This window comes from Brachyistius frenatus, unplaced genomic scaffold (genome assembly GCF_029030835.1).
Source record: "Brachyistius frenatus isolate BFR_SWC_R1_liver_20210118 unplaced genomic scaffold, ASM2903083v1 Contig_359, whole genome shotgun sequence".
Taxonomy (NCBI): domain Eukaryota; kingdom Metazoa; phylum Chordata; class Actinopteri; family Embiotocidae; genus Brachyistius; species Brachyistius frenatus.
In genome coordinates this window covers 208111-231432 of record NW_027210958.1, presented here as the reverse complement: position 1 = coordinate 231432, position 23322 = coordinate 208111, and the positions used below count along the sequence as shown (strand labels likewise).

Below are 23322 nucleotides of genomic sequence, written 5' to 3'. Positions count from 1 at the left end.
AAACAGCAGAACTTCTTAAAGCTGTCGTTTCCTGTTTGTATTTTGGAAAACAGCTGTGGATCAATCAGATATTTGCTATAAAAGGATGATGAGACAGTTTGATTACAGAAATCACATGAATTTAACTTCAATCTGTTCTCTCACATCTGTACAGTAACTATAACATAGCATATTATAATATAAGCATTTTGATGATTTTATGGTAGGTAGGTATATACTTTATTAATCCCCGAGGGGAAATTTTTTTAACATTTTTTTATCATAAAAATCTCTAATTAACTTACAATTATGATCTCATTAAACATAAATGTGATTTATTACACCATTTTTCTACTTCATTTAAGTTAAAAAAAAAAAATCTAAAATGAGCTAAAAGCAGGACTTTAAATATCTGATAGTCTCGTGGAAGAAGTCCCATTATTGTATTAGTAACAAGACAATAATACCCGTTAAGTTGTGTTTTTAAATCTCTAATCAGGAGAAGATTTTCACTGAGTAGTGTTTGTACAGCTGGATATATTTTAGTTTCTTTGCAGTCAGACTGAATAATTATAATATCCAGTACATGTCGGGACCTGACGAGGCAGAAGAAGCCCACTAGGTGGTGCTGATGTTTCTTCCCTGTTCATCTTCATCACCGCTGAGCTGCAGCTGCTCCTGAAACACAAACCAACATTTAACGAAACATTATTTGTTAACTGTAAAAATTAAACAAATATTTAAATGTAAAAGAAAAAAATCAACTTGTTAAATCAATAGCAAATAAGAAGATTTAAATATTATGCAGTTAATTGTTAAAATTACAGAGGACAAACTGAACTTACATTTTGGAGGGAGTTTTAAATTGTTCAGCGTTGCTGCGGAGGACCGAGACACAAACCAACAAACACTTCTGCTCTAACAGTCAAACAAAAGGTTTCCTAAACTTCATCAAATTACTCATTTACATAAATTGGTAAAGGTGTGTTCTTTAGACTTATCTCTATTCTTTACAGTAATTAAAAAAAACACTAAAAATGATCTGATCAGGCCTTTAAATATTATTCAGATAAAATGGGAGTAAATTATTGATAAACTTTAAAATACTGATTAAGAAAATATTGTTTAAACTTTCATCCCTCCGTAATGATCTAATAACGTGTTTATGACACGATCTCGTTGTAACAGATCATTTTATTAAAAAAGACGTATTTGTGTAGATGCAGACAAGTTCAGTTTAAATACAATCTAAAATGAATCTTTTATATATTTATATTTTTCATAATACTGGGAATGGACTACATTTTAAAACAATTTGCATCTAGTAACAATTCTATGATAAAGTAGGAATTAGCACTGCAGCTAGGACAGAAGCACGTTGTAGAGTTTGTATACAAATACACACACAGCATGAACAATAAAACACATCTGAAAACTTCTGGTCCGTCAGCTCCTCATAAATAACGTAAATCCAACAACTGGGACGTCTGTCTTCGGTCACCTGCTCCTCACAATCCTCCGTTCACCTCCTTCTTCATAAATACAACAAAAGTAGTTTCCTAGTCAGCGTCCTGTCGCTGGCCGTCCGTCTGTCCGGAGGTTTCAGTTTGACTTCTCCAGCCGGCTGCTCTTCTGTTTGGAGTCACAGTTGCACAGCCGGACCATAATGCTTTGCAGGCTGGGCTCCACGATGCCCAGCAGGGGTCTCAGGGACGCGTCCCCGTTCCAGCAGGCCTCCATCAGCTGCCAGCACTCCTCATCGAAGACAGGCAGCCGCTCGGGTCTCGCTCCTGGAGACGAGAGACAGACGGGGACACAAGAGACACTTGAGACAGGTAGGGACACAAGAGATAGGTAGGGACACAAGAGACACTTGAGACAGGTAGGGACACAAGAGACAAGTAGGGACACAAGAGACGCTTGAGACAGGTAGGGACACAAGAGTCACCTGAGACGGGTAGGGACACAAGAGACACTTGAGACAGGTAGGGACACAAGAGACACCCGAGACAGGTAGGGACACAACAAACACTACGTGCACATGTTCCACCATCACAACTTTTCCCAATGATACTATTTTTAAATGCCACAGTCACTGCATCTTGGACTAGCCCCGCCCCCAAAAGACTGTGATTGGTTTAAATAACTTCAAACGTTTCCCCTCCACCTGAGTGATGTTTGGGTGCAGCCTGATCAGGTGAGACAAGACTCAAACAAAGGTCAGGTTCACTTCATGTCAGCTGGTTTGGAAGGAACATCTTAATTCATAAAGTTTATTTAATCACAGCATTTAGTGACAGCAGATATGATTTCAGCATCATTTCTCAAACTGATGAATCCTGCAGCAGCACCTGAGAGCAGCGTCGAGCTCCTGGTGGATCACCGGAGAGAATGAATGGATGCCATTTCTTCATGTGTTGCTGATGAGCAGAACTAAAAGGACCGATGTACATGTGTTTACCTTTCTTAACGTTGTTCCACAGCTGGTCCTTGCTGGAGCATCTCTCAAAGGCTTCTGGGAGTTTGACTGAACCGGTGCAGAGGTACCAGAAAAGGATCCCGAAGGCGTAGACGTCCACGGAGTTATCGTACTTTCCTGTCGGGAGAAGAGTCGCAGTGCCGACAGAACCTCAAAGGTAACGTTTGTGTTCAATCATTTATTATAAAAGCAGCTGTAACTACAAACTGCTGCTGTGAACACATCAAAGATCTCAGACGTCGTAGTCGTGCCGTGATGACGTACCCGTGAACAGCTCGGGGGCCATGTGGATGGGAGTTCCCACGATGCTGCCGGACATCATGGCCTCGGGTTTACAGAAGCCCAGGTCAGTGATCTTCGCACGGTTCTGTTTGTCCAACTGCAAAGAAAGAAAAATATTCATGTGTTCTAACGGGAAGATGTTACGTTCTACTAAATAAAGAAAGAAAGAGTTCTTCATGATTCTGAATCTACAGATTAAAATATTCAGGTTTGAGAACGGTGGTTTTTCCAAATAGACTGTACATCAAATAAACACAAATCTTCCAACGTGTGATCATAAACACAGAATATACTGCAATATCAGTGATTTTATTTCATTTTATTTTCCTCCATACATTTTGATAAGAAATATAAATGCTAAGTTTCTGGTTTGTTGCATCCTTCTCCATCCACACTGACCCGCTAGAGAACTTGTTCATGAGTTTCTGCTGCTCACATCCTGCCCAGCTGCTGAGTTACACTGATGCAGTACGTCTGTAAATCACATTTTTGTACTAAAATGAAACAGAAGATGTATTTCTTTTGTGAAGCCTTTAATCCTTTTAGGGTTGGGGAACAAAAATGATTTGTTTCTACTACTGCGTTCAAGTGGACCTCATCAGATCGTGGTAACAACATGGGAAATTGTGCTCACGGTATGTTTCTCGTTCAAGTGGTTAAGATGTAAAAATACCGTTACTAGGCAACAGCAACGTGGATGGCGTCTAGAAGCCACAGAGGCCAACAATTTATCGAGCTAACAGGAAATACAAAGAGGGAAAAGATGCGGCCGTTGGAAGATCAACGTTTTCCTCAGACGGAGACCGTTATCCAAGTTATGACTAAAAATACAATATATGAGCTGAACATTCAACCAAACATGAACTTCCACGACCTCTGACCTTTCTGCAAACATCCGCAAACACGTCACAACTTGTGAACTCCAGGCTTCTAGAAAATGTAGAGTTCAGAAGTTGTGAATACCACAAGAGGGCGCCGTTCATACCAACTCCTCTACACGGTGAACACTGCATACGATCACATCAGTTTAACATCATGGAGTTAAAGATATGAATACAGATGTTTTGAGGCAGAAACAGAGTGTTTTTTGTTACTAAATACGTGTAGGTGATGATGTGAAGGAACCTACCAGAACATTCTTTAGCTTGATGTCTCTGTGCAGGAGACCCTGACTGTGGAGGAACCGGATCCCTTCCACCACATCCAGAGCGATCTGGAGTCTCTCCCTCAGAGACAGACCGGCCTGCCAGACACAGACAGGGACAGCATCACAGAGGGACAGCATCACATAGGGACAGCATCACAGAGGGACAGCATCACAGAGGGACAGCATCACAGAGGGACAGCATCACAGAGGGACAGCATCACAGAGGGACAGCATCACAGAGGGACAGCATCACAGAAAGACAGCATCACAGAGGGACAGCATCACAGAGGGACAGCATCACAGAAGGACAGCATCACAGAGGGACAGCATCACAGAAAGACAGCATCACAGAGGGACAGCATCACAGAGGGACAGCATCACAGAAAGACAGCATCACAAAGGGACAGCATCACAGAAAGACAGCATCACAAAGGGACAGCATCACAGAAAGACAGCATCACAAAGGGACAGCATCACATAGGGACAGCATCACAGAGGGACAGGACAGAGCTGAGGGGTGGCCGAGCTCCTATGAAGCAGTGTGTTGAGCTGTGTGGGTCACCTTGAGGCCGGTGTAGAGGTCTCGGTGCAGCCGCTCCATGATGAGCAGCACGGCGATGCTGGAGCCGTCTCCGTAGGTGTGATCGATGACGGAGCCGTGCAGGTCCACCAGACGCTCATGTTTGGGCAGAGACCTGAAGGGACACACCCAGACAGACAGACATGTTTCAGACACATTAAACACTCCCTTCATGTCCTCTCGGAGTAAATCTTGTTGTTCCACATTAAAGATGCCTCAGTGAACTTTTATAAAGTGCATTCCTCCGATTTATGTCGGTTTGAACAGACGAGCATTAATAAGACACTCCAGCAGCCTGCAGACGCTGTCACGTCCAATCAGAGGAGATCCACTGCAGCTCCAGCCGTCTATCTTAACAAGTGCGTCACGGTTTTCACGAACTCACCTGGTGTAGTGAAACTCTAAAACTCACCTGGTGTAGTGAAACTCTAAAACTCACCTGGTGTAGTGAAACTCTAAAACTCACCTGGTGTAGTGAAACTCTAAAACTCACCTGGTGTAGTGAAACTCTAAAACTCACCTGGTGTAGTGAAACTCTAACGCCAGGTCGTTCCAGTGTTTATCGTCAGGCGGTACCACAGACTTCAGGGCACACGGGTAGTGTCCTCCCCAGCTGTCACACAGGTACACCACCCCGTACTGACCCCGACCCAGCTCACGGCCCAGCTTAGGCTTACCTGAAAAATACACAAGGTGCAGTCTGTAAGTGGAGGTCTGTGTTGGACGTGTTGTTGAGATTTCATACCGAGATCTCAGTGCAGATGTCTCTCAATTAGATTCACACGTTGTTTAGAAGTCTGCTCTCCATGTTTAACCTCAATGTTCAGTATTAACCGAGTCTGACAGGTTGTTTTTATCTTCATCTGCTGAAGGAGGAACGTTTTCTGTGCTCACAGGAAACTTTAACCACTATTCAGTCATGTAGAAAACATCTTCTTTACAGTATTTAACTTTGGAAATGAACAATATTTGCGTATTCATAGATTCTGGACTTTACATCTGAGGAGCAGATTAAACTTTAACAGACAGAAATTCAAAGCAGAATAAAAAGTCTGCTGGAGATATTTAAATGAAAACATGAAAATAACAACAAAAATTTCCCTCAGAGTATCTCTCTCTCTCTCTCTCTCTCTCTCTCTCTATCTAAACTCTAAACTAAAGTTGGTTCATGTTTCCAGGAATGTGTGAGCAGCCTGTGTGTGTGTGTGTGTGTGTGTGTGTGTGTGTGTGTGTGTGTGTGTGTGTGTGTGTGTGTGTGTGTGTGTGTGTGTGTGTGTGTGTGTGTGTGTGTGTGTGTGTGAGAGAGAGAGAGAGAGAGAGAGAACAGGAGTATTGGGTGGTGACTCACCGTGCAGCAGAACATCTCTGAGGGAGCGGCTCTCCAGAGACAGGCGGGCCAGCCGCGGGGCGTGATCCTTCCTCACTCGCAGCCACAGGTCCTCCGTACGCTCCAGACGGCCGGTGTGTCCCTCCTCCAGCTGCACGCACGCGCACACGCACACACACGCACGCACACGCACGCGACGCACACACACACACACACACACACACACACACACACACACACACACACACACACACACACACACACACACACACACACACACACACACACACACACACAGGGAACAACATGTCAGGTTCAGAGGTGACTTGTATTTAATATCAGTAGTCGTTGTTGTGAAAAGACGTAAAGTTTCTCTTGTTAAGTTTGAAATCTTAGAGTTCATGTGTGCTTCATCAGAACTCAATAATAATGTTTTGTTTAAAGTATTTACTGAAAAATATTTTCTTTGGAAACATTTCAGACTCTGGACTCTGAGTGGATGAACATTAGTGAAACTCCACAGTTCTCTCTGAGCTCTGCAGCTTCCGCCGACCCGAAGAACAAGTGCTCATTGTTGTGCAACGAAGCTACAGAGCTGCTTATACAAACAAATATGGAAAAAATAAATAATTTAGAATAATTTCTCTGTTGTGAAACAGCCTGTAACAGAATGTTTCTGAGTTCAATCATCTCGATCAGTCCTGTTAGGTCTGATTCTGTCCTTTTATTTAAACAGCATCATCAAAGTGCCATCACCATGGAAGCAGGATGAAGGTGTCCGTGGAAATGTAATCAGACTGTTTAATGCAGACATCAACACTCAATTGTTTCCTGTTTTAACGGATGTCTCACCTTATCTGCTCACTAATTAAAACTCGCTGCTACCAAAGCTGATATAAAACATTAAATTACATTACATTAAATTATGAATTTACTTTAAACAATATACAGAGTTTGTTCATACTTCCAACACAAGGCAGCTTTGCAAACAAAATCCATCAGCTGAGTCCAAACCTCCACCCTGTGCATGTTAAGTATCTTATTTATTGATTGTTGTATAGTGGGTTGTATTGTATTGTGTGGATAAAGTATTTGATTGATTAAATGTAAAATGCCATTTGCAAGAAGAAAAGACCTTAAAAGTCCCTCCAGGATTTCACTGAACTTTTTCTGTGATTGTGGTCAAGAAATGTGACGTAATCTCCGGAGTTTAAAGTGATTTTTTTTTTTTTTTGCGTTAAAATTGCAGAAATTAGAACAAATTAGATTTTTTTAAGCACTCCCTGATTAAGAGTTATAACTGCTGACTTCCTGTGATAATAATCCTGCTGCACATCACGGAAATAATGTGTTTTTCTTCCTGTGTTAAACTTAGAGAAGCATCACGGGGCTCAAAGTGATAAAGAGTCTAAAGTGATGAATGTTTCCAGAACAAACCGTCTGTGACTGAAATACAGAACAAAGAACACATCTGCTGTCAGAATAAGACATTTACATGCTTTAAATCACATTCATTCAACACAGACTGACTGAAGATCATGATGAACTGATTTAAGTTGTAAAAGGCACCTCGGAAAACTTCTGGTCTGCAACTGGTCTGCAACTGGTCTGTAACTGGTCTGCAACTGGTCTGCAACTGGTCTGTAACTGGTCTACAACTGTCTGTAACTGGTCTGTAACTGGTCTACAACTGTCTGTAACTGGTCTACAACTGTCTGTAACTGGTCTACAACTGTCTGTAACTGGTCTGTAACTGTCTGTAACTGGTCTACAACTGTCTGTAACTGGTCTACAACTGTCTGCAACTGGTCTGTAACTGGTCTACAACTGTCTGTAACTGGTCTGTAACTGGTCTACAACTGTCTGTAACTGGTCTACAACTGTCTGTAACTGGTCTGTAACTGGTCTGTAACTGGTCTACAACTGTCTAACTGGTCTGTAACTGGTCTACAACTGGTCTACAACTGTCTGTAACTGGTCTACAACTGTCTGTAACTGGTCTGTAACTGGTCTGTAACTGGTCTACAACTGTCTAACTGGTCTGTAACTGGTCTACAACTGTCTGTAACTGGTCTGTAACTGGTCTACAACTGTCTAACTGGTCTGTAACTGGTCTACAACTGGTCTGTAACTGGTCTACAACTGTCTGCAACTGGTCTACAACTGTCTGTAACTGGTCTGTAACTGGTCTACAACTGTCTGTAACTGGTCTGTAACTGGTCTACAACTGTCTGTAACTGGTCTGTAACTGGTCTACAACTGTCTGTAACTGGTCTGTAACTGGTCTGTAACTGGTCTACAACTGTCTAACTGGTCTGTAACTGGTCTACAACTGTCTGTAACTGGTCTGTAACTGGTCTACAACTGTCTGTAACTGGTCTGTAACTGGTCTGTAACTGGTCTACAACTGTCTGTAACTGGTCTGTAACTGGTCTACAACTGTCTGTAACTGGTCTGTAACTGGTCTACAACTGTCTGTAACTGGTCTGTAACTAGTCTGCAACTGTCTGTAACTGGTCTGTAACTGGTCTGCAACTGTCTGTAACTGGTCTGTAACTGGTCTACAACTGTCTGTAACTGGTCTGTAACTGGTCTGCAACTGTCTGTAACTGGTCTGTAACTGGTCTGTAACTGGTCTGTAACTGGTCTACAACTGTCTGTAACTGGTCTACAACTGTCTGTAACTGGTCTGTAACTGGTCTACAACTGTCTGTAACTGGTCTGCAACTGGTCTGCAACTGGTCTGTAACTGGTCCGCAACTGTCTGTAACTGGTCTGTAACTGGTCTACAACTGTCTGTAACTGGTCTGTAACTGGTCTACAACTGTCTGTAACTGGTCTACAACTGTCTGTAACTGGTCTGTAACTGGTCTACAACTGTCTGTAACTGGTCTGTAACTGGTCTGTAACTGGTCCGCAACTGCCTGTAACTGGTCTGTAACTGGTCTGTAACTGGTCCGCAACTGGTCCGCAACTGGTCTGTAACTGGTCTACAACTGTCTGTAACTGGTCTGTAACTGGTCTACAACTGTCTGTAACTGGTCTACAACTGTCTGTAACTGGTCTGTAACTGGTCTACAACTGTCTGTAACTGGTCTGTAACTGGTCTGTAACTGGTCTACAACTGTCTGTAACTGGTCTGTAACTGGTCTACAACTGTCTGTAACTGGTCTACAACTGTCTGTAACTGGTCTGTAACTGGTCTGTAACTGGTCTACAACTGTCTAACTGGTCTGTAACTGGTCTGCAACTGTCTGTAACTGGTCTGTAACTGGTCTGTAACTGGTCTGCAACTGTCTGTAACTGGTCTGTAACTGTCTGTCTGTAACTGGTCTACAACTGTCTGTAACTGGTCTGTAACTGGTCTGCAACTGTCTGTAACTGGTCTGTAACTGGTCTGCAACTGTCTGTAACTGATCTGTAACTGGTCTGTAACTGGTCTACAACTGTCTGTAACTGGTCTGTAACTGGTCTACAACTGTCTGTAACTGGTCTGTAACTGGTCTGCAACTGTCTGTAACTGGTCTGTAACTGGTCTACAACTGTCTGTAACTGGTCTGTAACTGGTCCACAACTGTCTGTAACTGGTCTGTAACTGGTCTGTAACTGGTCTACAACTGTCTGTAACTGGTCTGTAACTGGTCTACAACTGTCTGTAACTGGTCTGTAACTGGTCTGCAACTGTCTGTAACTGGTCTGTAACTGGTCTACAACTGTCTGTAACTGGTCTGCAACTGGTCTACAACTGTCTGCAACTGGTCTGTAACTGGTCTGAAACTGTCTGTAACTGGTCTGTAACTGGTCTGCAACTGTCTGTAACTGGTCTGCAACTGGTCTGCAACTGGTCTACAACCCCCCACACACTTCCTCTACACGACAGTCACTATTCCTGAGAGTGACCAAGGAGTGAGCGTGATGTGCGTCTCTTGTCCGTCGTGCCGATTACCATCCGAGCTCTGATGTAAAACCGATCGGTCAGAGATTTCACAGAGGGAAGCGGCTGTTCGGTGAAACACGAGCTGTGAAGCCACCAGCGTTCTCACGAGCTACTGATACGGTGGATGCAGAGATGTTTAAACTAATCAGGTGAGTGAGGAGATAAACAATGACACGGTATCCACGGTAACCAACAGCTAATCAGATGCACGTTCAACCAAAACACCACTTCGTTGTCACCGATTTAAACCAGAAGTGTTTTTTAAATCCCGACTCAAACAGCCGGTGTTTAGTTTTTACGTGTATATTAATGATGACGGTGTCGTCGGTAAAAGGAAGCAGCTCACCTGTCGCAGCGATGCAGCGAAGGCCTCGTGGGAGCTGTTCAGTCGGGTTCTGAACTGGGAGCAGATGCTTCGGGCCAGCTTGGCAGCGCTGAGGGTTTCTATGGCGTCCTGGGCCACTTTACGCTTCCACTCTGGCGTGATGGCGGGAGGGTTCACGAATGTTATCCTGTGGATTATCTACGACGGAGACGGGAGGTCAGTTAACGTGATCAGAAGTCATCCAGCAGAGTGGAGGTTCAACTCCGGCTGAACGAGATGCCCACCTGCTTGACCTGCTCCCAGACGAGGCTGATGACGGAGGATCCTGAGTGGAAGGTCACCTCCACGTGATAGGCAGCGTTCAATAACTGAGTTGGAGACAACAGGGAATGTTGAGAGATCCTGAAACGACTAACGAGGCGTCGATAAGCTGCATAAAGTCAGTCTGATCCCATCTCATCTTTTTGTTTTGGTCTTCTTCTTATGACTGAATATTAGAGAAAATAAATGTGCTTTACAAGTAGTATAACACTACATTAAAAATAAAACAACCCCCGTACACGTTGAATTATCTTCACTTCGATCTAGTTTCACCCTCCAGCTTGAATATAATACAAATGCTTGATACACACGATGAAACATGAAACAGGCCCTAGACTGCACACCTGTTTCAGGTGGTTAGACGTGATGTTGTGGACCGAGGAGTCGCTGTTGGACTTCTCCAGGCTGTTGAGACATCGCTCCAGGGTCCCTACGAAGCTCTCCCTCAGGTAGTCCACGGAGCTGATGAGCTTGTTGGCCACGGCCTGATTCAGACGCACCACGATCAGCTCCTGGATCTGGTGGATGCAGGACTTGATCTCCTTCGATGTAACAGGCTCCCCGTTGGTGGTCACGATGATATCTGCAGGTGAACAGAAAACAGTTCGTCCAGTTAATGTCGGGAATGTCATCTTACTGTAAAGTTGTATTAAGAGAACTTTACTTTATGATAAAGAGACATTTGGCATGTTTGTCTGTAAACAGGACTTTCAGCAGCTTCCTGACGGCACACAGAGGACTTTACTTCCTGTTCATCGGACCTGCAGGTGGGTTTATTCTGCAGGTACTTACCCAGAAACCATTTTAAAATAACAAGCACCACTCCACTCCACACTAGGGTAAGATATTAGCAAGTGCTGCTATGCTGAAGGAACACAGGCAGCTGACAAATTTCTCACTATTATTATTTTGAAAGGACAAAAGCAGTCTTATAATTATTAAGATTTAAATCAGATTAAAATATTAAATATATTTGATCACATTCAAAAACATTCTTTACTTTTAAAGCAACGTTTGAAGATAAATACTGCCAACAACACTGTTGGAGGTATTCTGAGGAACCACCAACACATCTGAACTGATGCTATTCGTATCATTAACAGTGTTGTGGAAGAAACTGATATAAAAGGAGCTAAGTATATATTTCATAAAATAAAGTGCAGGTCAGCATGAAAGCATCAACAAACTCTAATTTATTGTCGTTCAATAAACAACATATATTCTAGTTAGTATGTCGCCTCCTATTGTGAAGCTGTATTTGTAAAACTGAGCTGAAACAACTTTTTCTAGACTTTTATCCTGAGTAGTTTCTGGCCACTCCTTTAGCTGATGAACACGGTTGTTATGAGCGGGTCCCAGTGTTGTCCGTTGTGTGCACATACATGACGAAGCACACAACGTGTTGACAGCGAAGCTCCAGGCAACACGCTAACCAAACAACCAACAACAGAGAAGGAGATATAAACAATTATAAAAAAAAAAAAACAGTCTGGACTGGAAATGTTTTGTAACGACCTCACAGAGACAGTTTGGTAGGAAACACTGAACACAAACCTAAAAGAAAGAAAATCTACAAGGCACAGAATCAGAAAACGGCAGCCAATGAGAAGCTTTCCTCAAACCGCTGAGTCAGACGAAGATCAACTCGGAGGCAGATTGTGAAATCCAGCCGGCTCATCCACGTCCCTTCACACCTAAATGGTCTAAACAGAGTCAGCAAATCAGCTTTCACGAGTTCAGCCTGCAAACCAGAAACCTGCAGCCTGTCAACACGTCGCAGGCGTCTCCCTCAGACACACTTCATAACTAACATTAATGTGAGAGGAAACGATGAATCATCTGAACAGGCTGCAGTCTGAGTGCCAGTGTTAATAATAATAATTGAGAGGAAAGCTTTTCTTATTATCCCATTTCAACTTTAACATTTAAGAGAGAACTAAATGAGGCACACGTGTGGTCACTGCTCAGCGATCAACTGTGAAACAGCAGATTTAATACTTCCCAGAACAAAATAAAATAGTCAACAGCGTGCTTCCAATTTCATACAGAGAATGATAATAAATGCTTTGGTTAAATGCATGTATTGTTCTTCTCCTGAATGTGACAGGCATCTGGGGGAAAAAATGTCTTGCGTTAAAAGGTCAGAGGTCAGCCGAGTCAATGCCACAGGAATCAATAAATCATCTTTGCAGATGACACACCTCACATGAAACCCATTATATATGTTAAATTCATGATAATGTCAGAATTTATATTCACTCAAATATCATCTTAAAGTAACAATCACAAGATGTTTTGTTCTCTTTGGCGCCTGTGGTGATACGTGGTAACTGCAGCTGTGTATTTTAATGTTACTTCCCAGAGATCCAAACAGCAGCTGCGTTCTGGATCTCATACTTTTTCATTTTACTTTCGGTACATAGTGCAGCTGCTCTTACAAATTATGTACTGTTGCATGAAGTATGTGTACAGTTGGGACGCACTACTTTGTCATAAAAATGCACCTTGACCCTTCTGGTCATATCTGTCGGGATCCGTAAAAATAAAATGGATGCAATTCCTTCTAATGCATCTCCTCCTTCCTTTTGTGGGCGGAGCAATAGCACCATCAACTCTCTCATGGGCTCAGTCGGTGTGACGTATCTCCCGCTGCAGAGGATTGTGGGTCAGTCAGTTCATAAAACTGAAAATGTGAAGCTTTGATCAAGAGCTCAACCACCATTTGTTTCCTCATACTTATTCTAATGAAAATCTTTGAGATGATCAGTTTAAATAACAACCTTGCAGGTATATTAGTAAGTATTAGCATGTACGTTACACCATAAATAAAAAGAAGAAATCAATTAAAACAGAAGTCTCACTTGGGTCAATGTGCATAATAATAATAATAATAATAATAATAATTATAATAATAATTTCTTGCTTTGTTGATTTTTGAGGTAATACTGTTTTCAAGCTCCTGTTTCTACACTGAAACTTTAGTTGTACTTCTCTGTTTTTTATTTGCTTCTGTAGCTTTTAGGTCATTTCAGCCTGGATTTGATTTGCTGACATCTGAACAAATGCTTTCTCAAGAAACTGTGAGTCTTTGAGAACGAGTTTAGAGTTAAACTGCTGGTCTTTTATTTCCAATTCTACTCATCTCCCCAAATGGAGGTTTTCTCTTTACCCACTTCCACTTCCTACCTCACTGTCTCTTGAGTTTCATGCTGTGACAGTTTCTCATCCGGTACAATTAAACATTGTTGTCCTCTACCGTCCTCCAGGTCCTTTGGGAGATTTCTTGGACGAATTAGACGTCCTCCTGTCAAACGTCCCAGAACATGGTCCTCCACTTGTCCTTCTTTAACATCCAGACAGAGAAGTCATCTGACCTGGTGCTCTTCCTGTCTTCCTTTGCTGTCTCCCTCAGTCCTTCCTCTCCTCCTCACAAAGGTTGGAACCACCTGGACTATATTTCACCAGAAACTGCTCCACATCTAACCTCACTGTAACTCCACTTCATGTCTCCGACCACTTCTTTATCTCTGACTCTCTCTAACTGACAACCTGACCACATCAACAGACTCTGGACCTGTCCGTCACAACATTCACTCCCTCCCTCCTCCTCCTCTCTGTCCTCCTCTATCTCTGCAGCCAAAAGCTCCTTCTATAACTACATGTCCATCATCTTCATCCCCTTCGCTTTCCTGTTCCCCCCCCCCCCACCGTCTCCCAATCAAGTTGTTACCTTGGTAACCCCCCCCCCCTCATCCCATCTCATTCTCCAGTCTATTGCTCCTGACCTTCTTCCTTTTCTCTCCATCTCATCAACTCTTCTCTGTCAACGGTCTGTTTCCTGAACTCTCTGAAGGAGAGTGAACCCTCTCCTGAAGAAACCCCCCCTCAACCCGTCTGAAGTAAACAACTACAGACCGTCTCTCTTCTTAACTTTCTTTCTAAAACTCTGGAGCGAGCTATCTTTAACCAACTCTCCTCCTATCTCCACCATAACAACCTTCTTGACCACCAGTCTGGTTTCAACAGAGACGGTCCTCCTTCTGTCTCTGAGCAGCTTCACACTGCTAGAGCAGCCTCTCTGTCCTCTGTCCTGATCCTTCTAGACCTTCTGCTGCATTGGACACAGTGAACCACCAGATCCTTCTTTCCTCCTTCAGGACCTCGGTGTCTCTCTGCTCTCTCCCTGTTCTCATCCTACCTCAACGACCTCACTTACCGGGGAACTTGGAGAGGATCTGTGTCTGAACCTTGTCCTCTCACTACTGGTGTCCCTCAAGGCTCCGTCCCGGGTCCCCTCCTCTTCTCTCTACACCGACTCTCTCGGCTCTGTCCTTCACTCGCATGTCTTTTCCTACCACAGCTATGCTGATGACACCCAACTGATCCTCTCTTTTCCAGATCTGAAACACAGGTAGCAGCATGAATCTCTGCCTGTCTGACTGACATGTCTCAGTGGATGTCCTCACACCACCTGGAAATCAACCTCCACAAGACCGACCTGCTCTTCCTTCCAGAGAAAGACTCTCCCACCCTCGACCTGACTACTACCTTCAACAACTCTGTTATCCCGACCCTGACTGATAAGAACCTCGGAGACACTCCACAGTCAACTCTCTCTTACTGCCAACATCACTGCAACAACACGTTCCTGTAGATACATGCTGCACAACATCAGGAGAAGACGTCCTCTTCTCACTCAGAAGGAGGTGCAGATTCTGGTCCGGGCTCTGGTGCAGGTTCTGGTCCAGGTTCTGGTCCAGGTTCTGGTCATCTCACGTCTAGACTACTGTACCTCCCTCCTGGCAGGTCTACCTGTTAGTACCATCTGACCTCTGCAGCTCATCCAGAACGCAGCAGCTTGACTGGTCTTTAACCTCCCGAAATACACTCACGCTACTCCACTCCTCCTACTCCTCCTCCTCCTCCTCCTCCTTCTCCTCTACATCCAGGACATGGTCCAACCTTACATCCCAGCCCGCTCCCTCCGCTCTGCTTCTACCAATCAGCTCGTTGCTCCTCACTGAGTTAAACACTCTACAAAATCACAACTGTTTTCTGTCCTGGCTCCTAAATGGTAGAATGAGCTCCCCAACGACATCAGGACAGCAGAAACTCTGAACATCTTCCACCACAAACTAAAAACACACCTCCACCTCCTCCTCCTTTACCTTGAACAGTAGAACTTTAGTATCTTAACATGGAACTTACTGATAGAACTTTGTAGTTTGGCTTTCTGGAAGAAATTATATTTTCTTGATTCTAGTTGTTCTGGTTTTGAACCCTCATGGTTGAAATGAACTGATTGTAAGTCGCTTTGGATAAAAGAGTCAGATAAATGTAATGTGATGTGATGTGATGTAAAGTAATGTGATGTAATGCTTTGATATACAAAATCTTGATTGCTGACGTTTTGTAAAAAGTGGTAGAAATGATATCTGCCTTAATAATATAAAGATGTTGGTCCTGCTCGGTTCCTCACTGACTAACCTGTGAACTCCAGGTTGGCAGCGTCCTCCAGCAGCTGCTCCTTCATGCTGCTGAGCGTCTCCACAATCATCTCCTTCATCTCTTCCTGTTTGCGGTTAGCGATGGCCATGAGGGAGTTGAAGAGTTCTCCCTCTTTCTCACGGGTGTACTCCAGTCGGCGGGGGGTGATCTGGAGGTCCCTCTGCATGTCAAAGGCCTGCAGGGGAGGGAAGCCCAGAGGACAGAGGACAGAGGACAGAGGTCTGCTGGTGTGTTTACAGACCAAAGCAGTTCATGCAGTGACGGAAACGAATGTCACATGAGCAGGAAGCATTGAAGCTGACACACAGACACACATGCAGAGGAGCAGCCGAGAGGCTCTGACCTGGTTGATGAACAGATCCAGACATCGACAGTGAAGCCCGTTCAGCAGGTTGGCGGCCTCCACCTGCTGGTTCTGAAGCACCTGGCGAGCAAACGGCACCAACAACCGCTGCAGTCTCTCAAAGGCTTCTCCCAGCATGCTCTGGGGTTTGGCCCCCAGGGGGGTGGTCTGCGTCGGGGCCCCGCAGGGACAGTTTCCCGTGGGGTTGTTGAGGAAGCCGAGGGAGAGCAGCTGCTTGTGGAGGGCGCTCTTCTCCTTCTCCGCTCGGCGGCCGGGCTCCGGAGAGGCGGCCGGGATGGTGTCGGGGATACGGACGAAGCAGACGGGGAAGGAAAGCATCTCTTTGACCTTCCACAGCTCAGACACCTGCTCCGAGCTCAGGGTGTCCCGGTTGATGGCGTACAGGATGACGGGGATCACGTTGCGAGTGCAGTCCTCCAGGGCCTCCTCCGTGGACTGGACACTTGGACACGGCACCACCATGACCTTCGCTTCCTGAAGAACCACAGATCAACCACAATAATGACACGCTTATTTCAACTTCATATAGAAATAAATAGAAGGAAACGTTCTGTAATAATGTAGCTTGGTGTCGGCAGCGTAACTATAACGCAGCCGGAAATCATTTCCAGTCGTTGCATCTTAACGTTCATAGTCGTCGGGTTCATTTTCAAACTGTTGGAGCAGCTTATTGACCACAATATGCAACTATATTTAGAAATGAAAATGCTTGAGTTTCACACCCATATATATATATATAATCATTGACAATCTGAAGCCGTCAGCAACAGTTTAGTGGATCAGGCAGTAAAAAAGGAAAAGTTCACCCAAATTAAAGGAAAACAGATTTAAACACCTACTCTCAAATAAATCATTTTGCTGTAATATTTGCTGAATTTGGTTTTACGGCTCATAGATTTACTACTTGGGTTTCATCACTCCCATCTTTCTGTATAGTTCTGAGTGCAGCGGGCAGCCGTGATAAACCCGGTGATCCTACCAACTCAGCAACAAACAAAAGACCAAGTTAGTGACTGGAGAGTTTTACCAGTTCAGACAGAGGAGGACACGACATCGGTTTGTCAGAAACAGCTCCAAAAGAACGCTGATGTTGTTTTTATACAGTGGATGTGTAAATAAGTTTCCTATCTTTCAGTGTTGTCCATCAGTGTCAAAACAAAACAGAAAAACAAACAAAACACTGCAGTGAAATGTCCTTGTGAATAATCCAGACTTCACTGTGAACATCTTCATCATTTCAACCAGCAGCAGAAAATGTCACCAGGTTTGCGTTTGGTCGACATGTGATTCGCTTTACGTCATCTATGAAGCGACTCTTTAACCCGACGACTTCAGATGAATATAATCACCACCCACAGCTGTTCCAGGCAGTTTTCTAATCCATTTGTGCGACAGCGTGTTTAAAGAGGCTCGACTGCCACAGGAAGAGAACACATCCACACACATCACATGCTCCTGCTATTTCTGAACACCGAATGGTACATAAATATTTGTGGTGGGAACGTCTGCGACGGGGCAGAAAGACGGCCCCGGCAGAAAGGTTTTCTTAACCCTGATAAATAGCAGCGTGATGGGAGCTGCAGAGGGAGACCACGGCCACAGAAAGGAGACCAACAGCAGCACAAAGGAGACAGTCAGTCCTGTCTCCAAGAAACAAGAGGCCGGCCGCCGGAGCTGCCTCCCGAACAAAGATGGCCTGCAAACATTCGCTCACCGCCGACACAAATCAATGCACGTTTCAGCGGCCTCGCTGCAGTTGTTCACGTCTTTAAATGTCAGCGTGAAGACTAATGGAAGAAATTAGACTCTTCTTCTAGTGACTGCTAAAATCACAGCCCTTCGTTAACAAGCTGACCGTCTGGTGTGAATTCGTGGAGCCGCAACATTCAACATAACAGGACGTGTACCTGAAAAGCATTTTAGAAAGGCGGTGGCAGGTTAACCCCCCTCTGTGTCGTCGTGGTGACGGTGGTCAGGTTAGGGTGGGAGGGACAGGTGAAGGCCAGCATGAAGAAAAAGGCTCATTAGCAAGTTGTTTTTCATGTGCTGCTGTGACTGTGGCAGGAAGGTGTGAATACCACAGCCAGCAGAGAGATTGTGGGACTTCATTTAGTCTTGAGTCATGCTAATCGCTCCTTCATTCAGCAGCACACTGCTGCACACGTTATTAACCCGGCTGATGAAAGAAGGTTTTACGGTCATCAAGCACAGGTAAAAACAAGAGACGTGAAATACATGTGACGCAGAATAACGCTGATCTTTTTAAATCAATGAAGAAGTTGGAATTATTCCCAACAATAAGGGAGCTGTTCGAGCCGAGGTCCTCAGAAGTGGGTCAAACTTTATGATCCAAATAACAAACTGCAGATGACTCTGATTTGCTCACCAGGCTTTCGTCTATTTTACTTCAATGTGTTGAAGCAGCAATTTTTTAAAAAGTGTTATAATTTAAATATAGTAACAGCATTAACTCTAATTATAGTTTCACAACTTAAGTTATCCCAACACTGCTGAGGTTTGAAATTTATGGGTTTAACGTGTCAAACATTAGTACAAACTGACTTCTTTTAAAAGTTGGTTAAAAAGAAGAAGTTGTGAATGGATCTTTTTTTATTCCACAAAAGTTTTAAAAACACAACAAATGAAAAAAGGGTTTCGTAGCAACATGAACAGCCAGTGTCCCAGAATTCAGCCGTAACCATGGCAATTCTATCACTGCAAAGGGTTTGGGATTTTTTTTACATGACCTAGTCATGTGAATCGCACGAGACCGGCGGCATTACGTAAGGGGGCTGGGCGGGTGGGCCGCCCCGAGCCCGGCGAGGCCTCGTCAGGGGGCTGGGATGCTCGCTGAGGGGCTTCGCTCCAAACAATTACAGGCTGATTTCTGATGTCACACATGACGAGGACTGCCTACGATCTGGACACCGTGATAAATCATGTCGTGACTTTCAGGTCATCTGGTGCAACATTTCTTCCTTTTTCCACAAAACTTCAACAGTCTGTTTTCAACCAGCAGTCAAAAACTCAACAGGAGAACATAATGAATCCCGAAACAGAAGCAGAAATCAGGTGAAGTAACAGCGAACTAATCAGCTCTGCTCAGTAATCTGTTCGTGAGCTCGGCCATGTGAGCGAAGGCCGACAGACACCGAAGAAAAGAACAAATCAATCCATCATTAACCTTTTTACAGCAGGAAGAAATACCTCCTCACAAAACACATCGAGAGCTGCTCCACATGATTTAAACTCTGACATCGTCAAAGGACCGGTTCTTCTTTGATTCTTCTGTTTCATGTCCACGACATCAGGATTAATATCCACTAAATTACAGGGTTTTTTCATAAAAGCTCAAAACTTACATAAAACCAGAAGCAACTTCAATGCAATTAAAAATCTAAATAAATTTTCCAAACAGAGTTAACTTTGAAAATGGTTTAAAACAAGTTATTATAAAACCAAAGACTACTGGACCAGAATATGACTGAAGCTGCTTTTATTATTCATTCATTTAATGTTATTTCATCTGTAGACCAGTTTCCACATAATTCAATTGTTTGGTTTATGAGATGCCACAATGTCTATTACATATTCTCAACATGACACCCTCCAATGTTCTGTTTGACCTCCACAATATTCAGTTTACCATCATGTACGATGACGAAAAAACAAATCCTCTCATTTCAGGTGATGGAATTTAGCTTTTTTACCTATTTTTTGCTTGGAAAACACTGAAAAATATGTTAAATTATCAAAATAGTCGCCAATTATTTGTCTGTCAATTCACTAATCTTCAAACAAACTGGAGGCCTGAACTTCAAATGAATCCTAGCGAAAACCTCCACACCGGACTAATACAGATAGGAAACTTCATTCAGACATTCATTTCTACGTAGTTATTATGATCAACATTATTTTCAGAAAGTTTCAACATTATACTACAACGTACTGCTACCATCTGGTCCTCAGGGCTCAGGGGTGGAGGGCAGCCATCATGCCCTCCACCCATCAGCTTCACCTTCACTCTACATCTTACACATGTGAAACAGAGAGTCTGGGACCGCTGAACCAAAGGGTCAAAGTTCATGAGGGGAAACAAATCAATGGCAGCGAGGCTGAATATCAGGTGAAGGAGTAAATGCCTCCTGCTGAGCAGGTGGAGGACGTCGTGTATGTGCAGCCTACCTGCAGCAGCGGGTGGTGCAGGGTGATCTCCAGCTCTGCCAGCCTGTGAGCCGGGTCCTCACACTCCTCGTGGATCTCCAGGTCCTCCCGGGGCACCGTGTCCCAGCGCCCCCGGTTGGCCGCCAGCTGGTGCACCAGCTCGTACTGTCCGGGCAGCGCCAGGCTGAGCCGCGTCTGTCTGCCGTGGGTGAAACACAGCTTCCTCCTCTTGCAGGCGGTGCCCCGGACGCCCTCGCAGGCCTCTCCGGCCTCGGGGCCCAGCGGCAGCAGCCTCTCCCCCAGCAGGCCGTTGAGCAGCTGGTAGCGGGCGGCGCAGTCCTGACCGAGCACCAGGATGTACGGGGCAGCGCCCACCGTGCTGCGCAGGGACTCCTCCTCATGACTGGGGAAGGAGATGCAGCTCAGCTGGCCTGGAGGGAGCAAGAGGACAGAACAAGAGGACATGATGCTGCGAGGTGGACTGACAACAGAAGAGTTCACTCCTCACAGAGGAAGCTCAGACACATCTTCCTCACACGATTTACTTCTGACATCATTCCTGGGGGATAAAATCCGAGAGGATGAGGATGAGATGTGGAGCACAAACAAAAGAAGCAGTATCGGTTTCATCCTCAGTGAGTGACAGTCTGAAACCGTTATATAACAAACACTTCATATTCATAAACCGCTGAGCATCTTTCTAACGTTGTGATTTCACTAACTCTGACCTCACATGACACCTGACACACACGGACCTGCGCACACAACCGCACATCACAGCATGTGTTGTTCAGAGCAGATGAATCCAGCCAGCAGGAGGACATCACAGCTCACATCCTCATTCCACCACAGAGGACCTGAGTTACAGCTCCTCGGCCTGCAGGACGGCGTCTCATCCCTGATGGTGGCCTACCATCAGTTTATAGAAGATGGAGGTGCCTGCACCAGCTGGTTATGTGGAGCAGCGATAAACATGATGTAAAAACAACCTGGGAACGAGAAGTAACCCTGAGCAGCTCCTGTTACATCCACACACGGAAATACAACACGCAGGATCTCTCTCCAGCAGCCGGCTGCAGAAATCTCAGCATATTTGGAGCACTTAGTCTGCTCATACTTTTCAGAGGGTTTAACCTCTGACCCCGATGAAAGGATTTCTGCAGGCTGTGCGTGTCACTGCAGTAAATCACTCGGCAGCTTTAGCTTTGGAGTTCCCTTCCAGGACACATCCAGCTGTGGACCTGAGTGTCCAGATGTTGCAGGTGTTTTCAGACCTACCTGCCTCCAGAGAAGCCGAGTCCGAGCTGATGGTCGATGCACAAGCATCGCTGTAGTTCTGCCTGATTTCCCTGAAGAACGAGTTGGTCTCCTTCAGGTTCTTCTTCAGCTGCACGGAGTGTTTGTTGTAGCTGCTGAATATCCGGGTCAGCTCCCGGGCCAGAGGAGTCGTTTTCTGCTGCTGCATGTTCCCCTCCATGGCCTCCTCCTCCTCCTCCTCCTCCTCGTCCTCCTCCTCCTGCGATGACAACCGGTCCTGTTCTCACACCTTGGTCGTAACGTGTTAACCAGTTAGTCGTCTGTCCTGCTTGTTCACCACCTGAAGCGAGTCGGTCATCCGTGTAACGGCGTGAACGAGCTCCACGTCGCGCGTGAGGCGAAGTTTTCCCAATGAGCCAACTAACTAACTAACCAACTAACTAACCAACCAACTAACTAACCAACCAACTAACCAACCAACTCGCCAGCTAACTAACCAACTAACTAACTAATCAACTAACCAACTAACTAACCAACTAACGAACCAACTAACCAGCCAACTAACTAACCAACTAACTAACTACCTAACCAGCTAACTAACCAACCAACTAACTAATCAACTAACTAACCAAATAACTAACTAACCAACCAACTAACTAGCCAACTAACTAACCAGCCAACTAACCAACTAACTAGCCACCTACCTAACCAACTAACTAACTAATCAACTAACCAACCAACTAACTAACCAACCAACTAGCCAACTAACTAGTCAACTAGCCAACTAACTAACCAACTAACCAGCCAACTACCTAACCAGCTAACTAACTAACCAACCAACTAACTAACCAGCTACCTACCTACCCGGTCCCCCGCTGACTACCTTAAAGAACAACGTTCAGCGTCCTCGAGCTGGATCAGTCCGTGTTAGCGACCTAGCTGCGGCTGTTCGCGCCGCTAGCCAGATGGCATCTCCGGTCCGTCCCCACTTTGGCCTGGCACGGCACGCATACCCTCAGCTTCACCGGCACGGTCCCGGGCTCGGGTTCACGGCCATGCGAGCTCCCCGTTTCAAAGCAGACGGGCCCGGCTGTGACAGCTGCCTCCTAACGACATAAACGGGACAATAACCGGGACTGAGCCGTCGGTGGTTCCCCGCTGACGCTCCGTCGGAGCAGCTTTGTCCCCTAAAGTGTCCCGGGGCGGCCAACGGACCCCTCCCACCCGGGACACCGACGACAGCACGGTTTAAACGGAGCGGAGAGGTCCTTCTGTCGGCGGTGAGGAGGGTGAGGATGGCGGGCAGGGAGGGTGTCCGCGGGGTGAGGGTGTCCGGCGGGGTGAGGGTGTCCGCGGGGTGAGGGTGTCCGGCGGGGTGAGGGTGTCCGCGGGGTGAGGGTGTCCGGCGGGGTTAGGGTGTCCGGCCCAAAACACGAAGCAATCAAATCACAGCAAAACAGAAAGTCGACCAGACCGGAGTTGGGAAGAGGAATGGGCGGGGTCAGCGGCGACGCGCTGCACCCTGGGAAATGAAGGAACGTCGCTCTTGGTGCACCAGCAGCTACGGAGCGGTGTTGGGGCCAATCCGGTTGTTGTAAGAAAGGTGGAACACGTTTTTAATCATTGACTTATGGATTAAATCTATTTTTTGA

General features: G+C 45.2%; 1 protein-coding gene across 1 annotated transcript; it reads right to left on the bottom strand.

Annotated features, from left to right (window-relative positions):
• Positions 1–1155: 1155 nt before the first annotated feature.
• Positions 1156–21976, bottom strand: dstyk (dual serine/threonine and tyrosine protein kinase). Its single transcript, XM_069724040.1, has 14 exons — positions 21692–21976; positions 20435–20844; positions 16229–16723; positions 15865–16060; positions 10722–10960; positions 10341–10424; positions 10078–10254; positions 5816–5945; positions 4988–5144; positions 4450–4582; positions 3870–3983; positions 2723–2837; positions 2441–2575; positions 1156–1769 (listed from the first exon to the last, which is right to left on the bottom strand). The coding sequence occupies exons 1-14, from the start codon at positions 21888–21890 to the stop codon at positions 1582–1584; spliced, it is 2772 nt and encodes a 923-aa protein (XP_069580141.1). The 5' UTR covers positions 21891–21976; the 3' UTR covers positions 1156–1581.
• Positions 21977–23322: the final 1346 nt, after the last annotated feature.

Excerpts from the sequence above, each read along its gene's own strand:
- dstyk (XM_069724040.1), bottom strand. The coding sequence starts at position 21,890 with ATGGAGGGGAACATGCAGCAGCAGAAAACGACTCCTCTGGCCCGGGAG. Across the intron at positions 5,946-10,077 it reads TCGCTGCATCGCTGCGACAG|CTGGAGGAGGGACACACCGG; the intron begins GTGAGCTGCTTC and ends GCGTGCGTGCAG. Across the intron at positions 1,770-2,440 it reads GTGGAACAACGTTAAGAAAG|GAGCGAGACCCGAGCGGCTG; the intron begins GTAAACACATGT and ends TCTCGTCTCCAG.